Here is a 12,649-nt window from a genome sequence, read left to right as displayed (position 1 = left end):
TATTGAGAAGTCAACTAAACAATAGTTGATCTCAGGTATTATTAACTAAGAGTTACATTCTCCTCTTAAGTTAGTGTTTATGAATTAAGTGCTCTTCCTTGGACTCTCCAAGTAAGACCAACTTCTCAGTTCGGTCCCCTTAGCTAAGACTTCCTCTCTATTCGACCCCTTAGCTAAGACTTCCTCTCTGTTCAACCCCTTAGCTAAGACTAAATTATATAATACAAAAATGTGTTCATTTCAAAAAGGGGCTGCGTGGGAGGTAAGGGTTTGACCTTGTAGAAAACACAACCGTTTCTTTATCTAAGTTTTATGATCCTGCCCAAATATTTAGGGGCTGCAGAAGGCTGTTAAATGGTGATGCAATAGACGCAACTATACGATTTAATATGTAACCGTCGTTCGGAATATTCCACAAGTTATTCTAAATAATCACGTACAAGTATCCGTTTGTATATTTGATCGATACATTAAATATGATTTGTAATAATTAAGAGGAAAGTCATGGCCCTAACAAATATACATATTAGTTATACAATAGATGACAATAAATTGGTCGGCCACGACAGCAGCTTGAACAAGAACCCTACTCTCCATCTCTTCTATCAACATACCAACTTCCATAGACTTTCTTTTGGCGGAAAATCGTCCTGAAATTTTTAAGGCTTTAGCCAATTTTGTATTGACCACGGATACTTCCTTATAAAATAACAGCCAATCATCACTAACAACCATTCCGAGGTCCCCCCAACATCTTTTCAGAATCGCCGGGACCCCGATTCGTACTCCACCTATCCTCTAAACTTTCCACTACAATACAGATTGCGATTGGCGTAATGCGTCGGCAGGACGCAGCTAAATGGAAGATGCTCCTCCTAGAGGGAGGTTGCAGGCGGAAGCAAAAAAAAAGATTTAAAAGTATTTTGAAATGCAAATGGTCAGAAAACAGCTAATAGTATTTAACATGTTGAAACAAATAACATAAACATATAACATACGTAACATAAAATAAACTAAGCAATAAGTAAATGTTTTTAGTGAGAAGGATGAACCTGATGTTTTAATAATAAATTATCAATATTTGGCGTCAATTTTGTAACGTTTAATCTTAAATCTCCTCGGCTGATGATGTCCAATCTGTTTTATTTTTTCGTTAAGAGATTGGTAACAGCGCTGAACCCCCTTTCCACTAGGTATGACGATGGAAAGGAATATACACACTTGAAGGTTGGTCAATGAGATAATCCTTCAAGGATTCTTTTTACTTTTATTTGTCAGAGTCACAAATTCAGTTTATTTTCAGACAGATGGCCCAAACAAAAGAAGACTAGGCTCAAAAACCGGTTTTTTAGTTGAAAGAAAGCGGTTTTTGAATTTTATAAATTTCTTAAAAAATCATGTTTTCTCAAAACCGACAAACCCTAATGTCTGACAGGCTCAATATTCTTTCCACGTTACGGAAAGAGCGCTAGAGACAACCGATACAATGACCAGAATTATTCCTAATGTAGGAGAACCAAGCCTAGAATAAGAAGGTTGCTTGGTATAGTGGAGCAATCTATAATGCAATATGCAGCACCCTTCAATGAATCTGCAAGTAATAGTGTTCACTTGAGAATATACAGTGAATAAGTACAACAATTGAATTTATTAACAATTTCCAAAATTAATAAGAATTTTTGTTCAACATTTAAAGAAAAAAATATGAGAGGAGTTAGACGTAGTTATAGCAATATGGAAATAATTATCACTAATATTGTAATAAATTTTAGTATTATGAGTACCCAGCTATACTAATAAAAGGAGACTACTATACTTATAAATAAAGAAATAATTCCTGGATATGATCTAATCAGCGGTAAAATAGTAAAGGAATTGCAAAAAAAATAATGTTCCCAACTACTATTCTATACGATTCTAGTGGCTGAATGTTTCCCCTCCGCCAGTCATCGCACTCTTGCGTCCTCAAGGGTGTCAACAAGACCATCACCATGAAAAAAATTGAAGACGCCCTGAAAGACTAACATATCCGTCCTTTGAAACTATGAAGTATATATCGAAAAATATTGTAGAACCCACTACCCTAATCAGGATTCTCACGAGTCCCGAGCCTCATCTAAAACAGGCTTAAACTACTGAGCGCCTAGGCGTCGAAGCTTCCCACCCTCTTGCTAACCAGTCACTTCAATGCCATCACAACGAGATGTGCCAAAATCCCGACCTGCCGGCATGTGCTCAAGCCAGCACGCAACCAATTTTTGTCGTAGACCACATAAATTCTGAGGCTCATACAGAAGAAGCAAAAACTCAACAGCATATTATTATTAAAATTATTTTCAATATTTCAGTTTTTTTTTTCCTCTTTACTTTCATATTATTTCTTTATCTATTTTCAAAATTTAAAATATTTTTTTGTTGATGCGATAGGAGTATAAAACGCCATTTCACGAAATAAATCGCATTTTAGTATTCAAATGTATGTGGAAAACAAAAACTTCTTTTCATAATTAATGTTCCGATATTTTGTGTTTTACAGTTGATAATGATATTTACAGTTTGAGTTATTCCTTCGAAATTTCATGTTACAAAATTCCTACGTCTTCCAATTATAATCTTGTTCATTGTCTATTGCATTAAGACTTTATAGTAACATTTTATTTATTAATATAACTTTGATATAAATGCTACATTCGTATGGGGTATCTTGTCCAGCAAAAAATATGAAATTTAAGGTTTTGGATGCAAGTTGCATAAGCAACGAAAAAAAAACTGTTCAAAATTTATAAATGGGGATTACCTTCTTTATTGTACTTGCGGGATTTATTATAGTTTAATAATGGAATTTATGATGATGTATGTTATATGGAGAATTACATTGGGAAAACGTATACAGACGAATATTCTCAATGATAAACTGTTTCAAGGTGGTTAAATATTCTGCAAGTTACTGCTGAAAATTTGTATTAATTATATTTCTGATATAGCAACAATCATAGAAGTTGATTTTATGGCGCCTGTGAAGAACATATCTTTGACCAACAAACTGGTCTTATCACATGGAAAACTCAGAGTGTACTGTTTTAGCAGAATTCGATTTTCATATACCTGCGCTTATGCAAAGGCATTCTTTACCAATACGGAACAATACGAATTTAGAGCGTAACGTTCTAAAGATAGTACAACGTGAAAATTCATTCAAATTTGCTTTTAATTCAGAACAAATGGTGAACGAGGATGATGAGTTTTATGGAGATGTAAAAATATAACATTTACTATGCTCCAATTTAGGGCTCACTCAAAGTGTTCTGTGTGTACCATAAAATGATGGCGTGTCTATTGATGCATCTATTGTAATTTTTCGGTTCAGTGAACTCTTGGTACTTACCTAATCTTCTCCTTAATAATATCGAGATGCACCTTAGTTTGAATGCAGCACAGAGAAGTTTATGAAGTAGATCTGATTTGTGCCCTCAGAGGAATACTCTCGGTATGTCCTTTAGGTACGCTGTAAAGATTGATTTGTTTGTTTATCTTGTTTGGTTCTTGGATCGACCATTGCATGTCATTGATTTAATTGATTTGCCAAAAAGGTGTTGTTAAATTTGTTAATGCTGCAAATGCAGTTACAATGATATTGAGTGTTAAATTTAGTTGAGTCTTGAATATGGTCTTCTCTGATATCGGAGTATCATTGGTATTATGTTGCGTTGTAGCTGTTTGATTTTTTGGTTTGCTTTCGATATTCTGGTTGATTTTGGGTCTACCTCGTCTGCGCTTTCCCTGTTTCCACTCGTCATTCACAAGCGCAAAAAAACAGGATAAATTGACGGAACTATGTTGTTTAACATATTCATTTGAATATTTTCTAATCGGGCAACTGGGCACTGGGCTACCAGTGTTTAATTGAACGTGGGTATTATCTTGTTATAATTAGTTAGCGCCAAAGTGGAAGATAATAAGATCTTCAATCCATTAGCTTCACATATGAAGTGCTCCTACCTAACCTAGGAGTTTGTTAAGTATGAGGAGCCCCTTGACCTGAAGGATAACAGCACACCCAAAGCTGACCTAGGCTATTGCAGTGTTAAATTCGGTGGTATGCGTTACAAGTCAAAAGAACGAAAATCAGATGGGTAACATAGATTACTATGGTAATCAAACCTTCTTTGAGGAGAATGTTCCATGTATCAATACTCTGAACAGTATTTCACAACCACTTTACTGTATAGTATTCTACTTGGCTTACTTCGATTGGAAAGGTTTTGGTTAGGTCAAACTGAGACAGCTGTTGGAAAATTGTTGACCAATGTATGGAGAGGATTATTGATATCCTTCACAGCAATTAGTCTTCATAAAACATCTCTTAGCAGCAGCCTTAAAATAATTTCACACTATGATTTAAAAGAGATAATCTTCCTGAGAGAGAAAAGGAAGAAAGTGGTAATGGAAACCGACATAGAAAGGAGTGAAGTGCATGCCAGCAAAAATCTACAAAGAAAGGTCTGGCCTACAAGGCACGAAATATTAGAGAATATGGTCGACTCTAAATTGGCTTCGGTAATATTTAAGTTTTGTTTTCTTATTTTGCTTCTTTTTGCGTAATTGCTCTTTTTACATCGATTTGTCGCAATAGTTCATTCCTCTTCTGAAGCGTTTGCCTCCTGTGGTGCACAAAGCCTGTGTCCAACTGACACAATTTTGCCAGCCTCAAGTTAATTGACTTTTACTTTGACGGGTTCTACGACTCTGATGACAAGAGGAGTTGGAGGAACCTCGAATGGGTCAATTTCGAAGGTAGATTTAATCCATAGCCTTGGATGGTACCACGCACCGAATGGTAGCACACAGGCGCAATTACGCAGAACGGACATGATTCTCTCCCGAGCTAAACATACTTAAGTGCCTGAACGAAGTGTCTCAACCAAATGCGCACTTTAAAACAGATAATCGCGTACCCATAGTAGTGAAATAGTTTAAAGTGACAAACAATTAAACCCCTTCCCAGGTGGATTACCATCTTTGTGAAATGGCTCCACCAAGTAAGGTGAGCAGCCAATCAGTGTCAGGATAATGAATGAACCCCCTCAGAAGACCAGCAGTGCGCGAAGATGATAACTCTCCACCCTATACTATTCGATATGAAGGAAGCTGAAAAACCCCTAGAAATAATGGATACTGATCAAAGAAAAATAAAAAAAACCTGCGAAAGTCCCCTCTGTCATCATTGTAGAGGAGCATCTCATCAACAGTTCATTACGACAAGAAGACAATTATCCAATCCTCAAGTATCGAAGATCACAACGTTCTTCAAAAGGCATTAGAAAAATATAAAGCAAATTTCTATACGTTCTCGTATTTTATCATGTGGAACCTCTCACAGGATTGGATGATGTACTTGATCCTAATGTTAGAATGATAAATATAAAGCAACAATTTAACAACAAATTATTTATCAATATCTTCTATTTCGTAGAATGAGTATTTCCCAACAAGCAGGTTAAATCGATCTAAGTTAAGGATCCTCAATATTTTTTATCAATAGGCATAACAAAAGTAAAATATATTATAAAATATTATTTATTTCTTGAGTTGTCATAATCACAATATTATATTATTTGTAACGACTTAAAATAAAATGTATTTTCAATATTGAAGTTATTTTTCACTTCTCTTCAATTCTAATTATTGCAGCAATTTTTTTTAAAAGTCAAGAAAATTTCTTCGACCCTCATGAGATATACTTTTATAAAAAATGATTCCCTGTCCAATTAAGTTTAACACTCCTGCTCAAAAAAACGGTCCTCCTGTTAATTAATCACAGCATACTGGATGAACTGCTGTAAGCACTGCTACCATCTGATTCTGGTACCCTTGCTAAATTCAATTGCTGAACCATCGATGCACACACCTCTTCATCCTCTACAAAAAAAAAATGAATTTTTTTGTTTGTTTCTGTTTTATATAAATAGTCTGAACAACCATTTGATGAACAAGTTTCATAGCATAAGCAAACATAAATAAATAGTATAAATAAAGTATTGAACTTACTTTGAAATACACTACTAAGTACAATGTTTGAATGCAGATCAGTCCTCATTAATGTTTAGTGCATAAGTACCAACCGCATTAGCTACATAAAAACAGTTCAAATAATAATAAACGTATTGTAAAATACTTCCAAATCAATCTCAATTAGATAAAGCATTTTATAGCCACAATTCAAAGCAATCAAAGGCTCCTAAACTTACTTAGTAAAAACTGAAAAAGAAATATGTGTAATGACGAACCCTAATTTTCACTATCAGTTGCCAGTCCTATGTTAGTGATAAATAAAGTAGGAGTGAAACGATACAAATTTAGGAGCCTTGTATTAGTTAACCCAAAACTCACCGCTTTCATCGTAGTCATATTCTTGGCGGGGGGACAACTTGCAACCACGTATTAAATAAGGTTTTAACCTATCTTTGGCGGCCAAAATAAGACCCATGAAGGGTGGAGAGGGCGTCATAGGTCTCGAAAGGTACTCAGGATGGAACTGAGTGGCCACGAAGTACGGATGCTTCTTCAGTTCAAAAATCTCCATACGGGTACCTTCGACATCAACGCCCACAAATTCCAAACCGCCAGCTTCTAAGTCTTTGATATACTTTGGGTTCACTTCGTACCTATGTCTGTGACGCTCTTCGATCATATCCCTGTTGTTGTAAAGCCTCACTGCAAGAAAAACAAATGAAGTTAATACGGTGGATCGCAATCAATGTCACCTCAGACTTACTTATTTTACTACTGCTCGCAGATTGCTTGAACACCGTTGATCTCTTGCCAAGCCTCATGGTACCACCCATTTGGCCGGTGTTATGTTCCGGCATATCTATAATAATAGGATGCTCCAAAACTTCTTCGCACTCCGCGGTGTTAGCGCCTTCTAGCTTCAAAACATTACGAGCAAACTCGATTACCGCGGTTTGAAATCCTAGACAGATTCCCAAATACGGTTTGTTGTTCACACGACACCAATTTGCTGCAGCTATTTTACCCTCAACGCCGCGTTTACCAAAACCACCAGGAACGATAACACCTCTAAAAATAAAAACAAATATATCAGTTATACTAGCAATTAGGTGTTGAGGATTCCTACTCTGTCTTCACCAAATCATGCCAAGCCTCGTGATAGGAAGCAGGACATTCCTGCTTCATCTCGTTCTCCAAGTTGGAGGCTTCGATGAACTTAATTTTTACCGAAAACCCAGCGGCATTGGCGGCATGCTGCACGGCCTTCGTAACGGAGGTGTAAGAGTCTTCTAGACGGGTGTATTTTCCAACTATAGCTATCTCGACTTCATTTCTCAGATTTTCTATTTTCTCAGAAAGATCGATCCATTGCTTCATGAATTTCCTAGCTGGAAGCATAGGATTTATACCCAATTGAAGCCGTTCATTCAAGTACTCAACGATGCCATGTGATTCCATCAAAATTGGTACTTTGTAGATCGAGGAAAGGTCTTGAATACAGATCACCTGCTCAGGTGCAACGTGACAAAAATTGGATATTTTGTTGCGAACGCTCTGATCTATAGCTTTCTCCGAACGGCAAACTATTATATCGGGTGATAATCCCAAACCGCGTAGTTCTCGCACAGACGCTTGTGTAGGTTTCGTCTTCTGCTCTCCAGTTGAACGAGGCTGATAAATAAAAAAAAAAGAATAAAATTAATGCACTTCTATTATAAAAAGAAAGTTACAGGTCAATATATTTTTATAACATGACTTGAAATATAACTCGAGTTAAATAAATACCAAAATTCGTATTTCGTTAAAATTATAATAAATAACTCAACTATATATTGGCTTTTAGATTATAATAATATAAAATAGAGATAATTATAAAATATTTCATATTCTATATATAGATATGCTTACTTGTGGCACTAAAGACACATGAGCTGTGCAAAAGTTCTCCCTTTTTACCCTGAACTGGAACTGCCTAAAAGCCTCAACGAAAGCCATACTTTCAATGTCACCAATAGTACCACCAAGTTCTATGATACAAACTTCTGGAGTTTTACCTGTTTTACTGACTGGCACTTTGGCCACTCTTTCAACCCACTCTTGGATTGCATCCGTAATATGTGGTACAACTAAAAATAAATAAAATTCAATAAAAAATGATGACAACAATTCTAGTATAACTAACTAACCTTGCACTGTTTTCCCCAAATAGTCCCCATGTCTTTCTCTATCAATGACCATTTGATAAATTTTGCCAGTGGTGATGTTGTTGTCTCTATGCAGAGTAATGTCAAGGAACCTCTCATAGTTCCCCAAATCCAAATCAACTTCACCCCCATCATCTAACACATAAACCTCACCTGTAAAGCAATAACCATGACAATTGAAAATAATTAATTTCAAAATACAATGTTTATGTACAGCAACAAGCATAACCACGTGTTCACTTGCGTTATACGATTGAGGTTATATACGCATATTGTAGGCGAGAATTGTTATAAATTTTGCAAGAATTACCGTGCTCGTATGGGGAAAATGTGCCTGCATCGAGATTGATGTAGGGGTCGATCTTGATGGAGGTCACTTCGATGCCGCAACATTTGAGAATAGTTCCGAAGGAACTAGAAATAACACCTTTGCCTACACCGCTAATGACGCCACCGGTAACCAATATGTATTTCATATTCGACATCATAGAACTCGTATCACAATTAACTACACCGCGTAAAGTATGTTATAATCAGATCTTTTCACGTGTTGCTTTTTCGTTAAAATCAACCACAGCTCACATCCCGCTCTAAGTTTCGACTAGTTGCTATTGGTTACATGCGCTTTAATCTACTTCTGGTAACGCCTACTTGAGACGCTGCGGCAACCAAATTTACAGAAATTCAATGTTAAAAGTACATAATACATGAAGAATCTATTTGAAGATGGATGTACACATACATGGATTTATATTTTATTTCTAATTTCCATTGCCAAATTGGTTACTTCTTGCGATAATACAAATAATTAGATAATTCTAACATAAAAACATAACTCCTCCCCATTGAACTCAGGCCTCAAGGTGAAGGTTGGTTCCCAAGGTTGTATTTGAAATCACTTTGCACAATTCATATTTAGTTTTTGTTTCACTATTTTACATTATAAACTGTACTTAATTTGATTAAACATATAATTAAAACAATTTTGGTTCGCTATCATGTGTTGTGACCGACCATTTTGTTATCATCTATTGAATAATTAATATGTATATTCGTTAGGCCTACAACTTTCCTCTTAATTAACAAACGGATACTTGTACGGAAATTTTGGCAATGGTATCGTAATCGTGGTACAAATTTTAAATTTTTAGAACATTCCAATCAGCAATAAAATAAAAGCATACTCCGAGATAAAAATGGCCAACCACTTTATTATTAATTATTGATATATATGTATAGTCTTATATAAAGTTCCTCCACAAATAAGTGTAAGAATTATCAGCCTATAAATACCCGTTCGCTGACGTACTTCACAGACGCGATTAGCCCCTACCCTTAAAATATCATTCTGTATTCGGTACGTCCTGTTTTATATAAGACGACACATGTTATTTTAATTAAATGTACGCCTCCCCCTTATATCTACTACTCTAATCTGTATTTAAGCAACATAATATAAGTCAGATAGACCAACAGCAAAGTGACCTTCACACCAATCAAGGCCTCGTACCTAAAAGCAGCCACAGCCACTAAAGCTCAACCATCCACCGTCGCACCGTCGGCCAAGAAGACTGCCATGGCCCCATCGCGGCAATCACAGAAGCCGCTCCGATCGGCCTCCATGTCGCCGAAGCGGCAATGCACTTCGCCGACGCCCTCATCAAGGCCGCCAGCAGCAACCACGCCTTTTTCAAGGCCACCAGCCACGCCTTTATCAAGGCCCTCAGCACCGTCCTCACCGAAGCAGGCTACCCCGTCAGCAACAACTACATCGCCAACCAAGCCCCGCAACTTCCAATGGCGCGTCGACGGCCTGCCAGCAGAGAACCTTAACCACAGGTTCATGCTGAAGATGCTATGCACGGCTGAGTTCCAGATGAACTTTAACAGGGATTCTGAAACTCTAAAAATCAGGGGACGGACTGTTTTCATTAACAGCGCTGACGAGTCTCTCGGCGAGAGACTCACCAAACTCTCGGGGAGGATTGGGCACCCTCTCATCATAACCTCCACCTCCAGGCACCACGCCAGGACAGCCAGGCGCCCGGCCACAAAAAAACAACGTACTCCGTGGTGTTCACCGCGAGGTCACGGAGGAGGACGTTAAAGACGCCCTCCAAGCACGCGGTCTCGAGACGGTCAAAGTCTGGAGGATTACCTCCAGACAAACAAACAAACCAACAACACTTATGCGGGTACTCTCCTTATCGGAGATAGTAATCGCCGAGCTACTTCAGAAGGGGCTGAAGATACTCGGTGAAATTATCCGGGCCGAAGCGTCACATCCACCCCCAGACCAGCCAACTCAATGCACCAGATGCCTGCAATTCCACGGACCCACCACCCCGTGCTAGCGGGAACCTGCATGTGGCCTCTGCTCGGGAGAGCACATTACCAGCGCCACCAATAAGTGCCAGCAGCAAGAGCAGCAGATTAAGTGCGGCGGCGACCACGCGGCCTTCAGCCACAGCTGCCCGCACGCCCAAAGGCCCCCATTGCTCCCGAACTGGCGGCATCCTATCAAGTGCCACGACCCGCCGTCAGACAAGATAGTGGAGGACATCATCAGGACCGTGACGGTGGCACTCCTCAACATATTCCCGACAGGCCCGAGCCCGCATCCGCACCTTCATGCCCCCAGTGGCCTTCCACAACCTCGGTCTAAAGATGCACCTGATTCGTTCGAATCAGGACATCAGTATATCTTTCGATAAGGTCGACCAGCCACCCACCGCCACCATAACCGAGGAGCTTAATGGCTAGCACACCTAACGTAGGAACAGTCAACGTCCGTAGCTGGGGGAATAAGAAGGAGCTTGTCTGCAACCTGCTCGCGTCTGAGAGCGTCGGCATCCTGGCCATCCAGGAAACGCTAAGCACTCCGCACCGGCAAATGAAAATCCCGCAATACCAGACGTACCAAAAACACAGCGAGCAGAGGTCCTGGGGAGTCGCACTTGCCATCAGCCACAGACTGCCGTCCCGCCCGCTTGCAATCCCACCGGAGCACGCTCTCCAAAACGTCGTCGCAGCCACCGTCATCTGGCAAGGGAAAACGGTAAATATTTATTCCATTTGCATCCGCCCCCATGACCGCCTTCCAATCTCCTTCCTCCGCTACGCCTCCCAAAACCCCCCAGCCATTGTTGTAGGTGACCTAAATGCCCGCCACGCCGACTTTGGAGACCACGCCACCAACACCAACGGGAGGAACTTGCAGCTGGCTCTGGATACATACCCCATATTACGCCTCGGTTGCACCGAGCCGACGTTAATTAACCATAATGGCCACTCCATCATCGACCACATCATCCTCACCGAGGACCTGGTCGATGACCTGCTGCCAGACGCTACCATCGGAGCCCCCGTCGCAAGCGACCACCTTCCGGTCGTCGGAAAAGCCGCACTCCCGCGCTTCCCGCTGCCCGAGGCCGAGCCATGCCAAATGGGAAGGTCTCGCGCTTCCCGCTGCCCGAGGCTCGTAGGATGCGAGCCTGGAGCTACGCAAAATGGGATGAGCTGGTAGCCCAGGTGCAGCGAGCCACTGATCGACGCCAAGAACCCATCGCCACCACTCAAGAGCTCGAGCACAGAGTCTCCGAGCTCACCGACATCGTAGAAACGGCCATCGAGGCGAATGTTCCCACCCGGAACTTCACACCGCGGCCACCGGCACTTCCGCCGGACATAATGCACCTGGTCCGGGAAAAACGAAGGCTCTACCGCACTCTCAAGCGTACGAACGACCCGGTCATCCGCACCACCTGGAACCGGCTGGTCGCCATCACCAGACGAAAGATCCGGGAGCACCGCGAGAAGGAGTGGCGCAACATCACGGCAACGCTGGACTACAGAGACGGTAAGAAGTTTTGGAACTTACTAAACCGCCTCACCGGTAGGAAAGCAGCGCCCAAATACCCGCTGCAAGCGGGTATCAAGCCACTCACGGATGCGGAGAAGTCGGAGGTATTCGCCAGCGCTCTACTGGAAAGCAGCCGGTTGGAGGACCAGCTGTTTGACGAGCCCTTCCGCGAGGCCGTCACAGAAGAAATCAACAACCTCCGACTCGCAGACTCCCACCCACCAGTCAACGAACCCATCACAGCAGAAGAGATTGCCGAGACCATTGCCGGCCAGAAGAAGAACTCGGCACCTGGCAAGGACGGCATCTCCGAGACCATAATCCGCAAGCTCCCGGAATCTGCAATTGAGTGGCTGCGGCAAATCTACAACGCCTGCCTTACCCAGGGACACTTCCCAAGACCATGGAAAGCAGCCACGGTGCTGATGTTCGGGAAACCAGGAAAAGACCCAACCCTTCCAAGCTCCTACCGCCCCATCTCACTCCTCCCGGTCATTGGTAAGCTATTCGAAAAACTGATCCTAAAACGAATCAGCGACCACTGCACATCTAACAACATCATCCCACTCCA

At 40.8% G+C, this 12,649-nt stretch overlaps 3 protein-coding genes across 4 annotated transcripts in view; 2 read left to right on the top strand and 1 right to left on the bottom strand.

Annotated features, from left to right (window-relative positions):
- Positions 1 to 2,024, top strand: part of LOC108563688 — a 4,352-nt gene extending 2,328 nt beyond the window's left edge. The window contains exon 3 of the mRNA XM_017922434.1: positions 1,947 to 2,024. Within this exon, the coding sequence (XP_017777923.1) occupies positions 1,947 to 2,024 (78 nt within the window). The remainder of the gene's footprint in view (positions 1 to 1,946) is intronic.
- Positions 2,025 to 5,656: 3,632 nt separating this feature from the next.
- On the bottom strand, positions 5,657 to 8,842 carry LOC108563690 (CTP synthase-like). Of its 2 annotated transcripts, XM_017922437.1 has the most exons (8): positions 8,527 to 8,842; positions 8,199 to 8,369; positions 7,921 to 8,138; positions 7,139 to 7,683; positions 6,776 to 7,080; positions 6,391 to 6,714; positions 6,049 to 6,130; positions 5,842 to 5,919 (listed from the first exon to the last, which is right to left on the bottom strand). In XM_017922437.1, exons 1-7 carry the CDS (start codon positions 8,702 to 8,704, stop codon positions 6,087 to 6,089), a joined length of 1,785 nt encoding a protein of 594 aa, XP_017777926.1. In that variant the 5' UTR covers positions 8,705 to 8,842; the 3' UTR covers positions 5,842 to 5,919; positions 6,049 to 6,086. The 2 variants fall into 2 exon arrangements, with proteins under 2 accessions (XP_017777925.1, XP_017777926.1); XM_017922436.1 differs by lacking the exon at positions 6,049 to 6,130 and having other exon boundaries at positions 5,657 to 5,919; positions 8,527 to 8,841.
- Positions 8,843 to 10,971: 2,129 nt separating this feature from the next.
- Positions 10,972 to 12,576, top strand: LOC108563687 (RNA-directed DNA polymerase from mobile element jockey-like; the record flags this gene model as incomplete). The annotated part of the gene is made up of 2 exons (XM_017922433.1): positions 10,972 to 11,669; positions 11,702 to 12,576. Coding segments are annotated over exons 1-2 (1,573 nt in total), but the record flags the coding sequence as incomplete, so codon positions are not given.
- Between the last annotated feature and the right edge of the window lie 73 nt (positions 12,577 to 12,649).

Source organism: Nicrophorus vespilloides, unplaced genomic scaffold, assembly GCF_001412225.1.
Source record: "Nicrophorus vespilloides isolate i.1.1-1 unplaced genomic scaffold, Nicve_v1.0, whole genome shotgun sequence".
NCBI lineage: Eukaryota > Metazoa > Arthropoda > Insecta > Coleoptera > Silphidae > Nicrophorus > Nicrophorus vespilloides.
Note: the sequence above shows the minus strand (reverse complement) of the source record. Positions and strands in the feature narration are given on the sequence as shown.

Coding starts and splice junctions, on each gene's coding strand:
- LOC108563690 (XM_017922436.1), bottom strand. CDS start 8,704: ATGATGTCGAATATGAAATACATATTGGTTACCGGTGGCGTCATTAGC. Junction 8,370..8,526: donor ATTTTCCCCATACGAGCACG/GTAATTCTTGCA, acceptor ATTGCTTTACAG/GTGAGGTTTATGTGTTAGAT. Junction 7,081..7,138: donor CATGATTTGGTGAAGACAGA/GTAGGAATCCTC, acceptor TTTTATTTTTAG/AGGTGTTATCGTTCCTGGTG.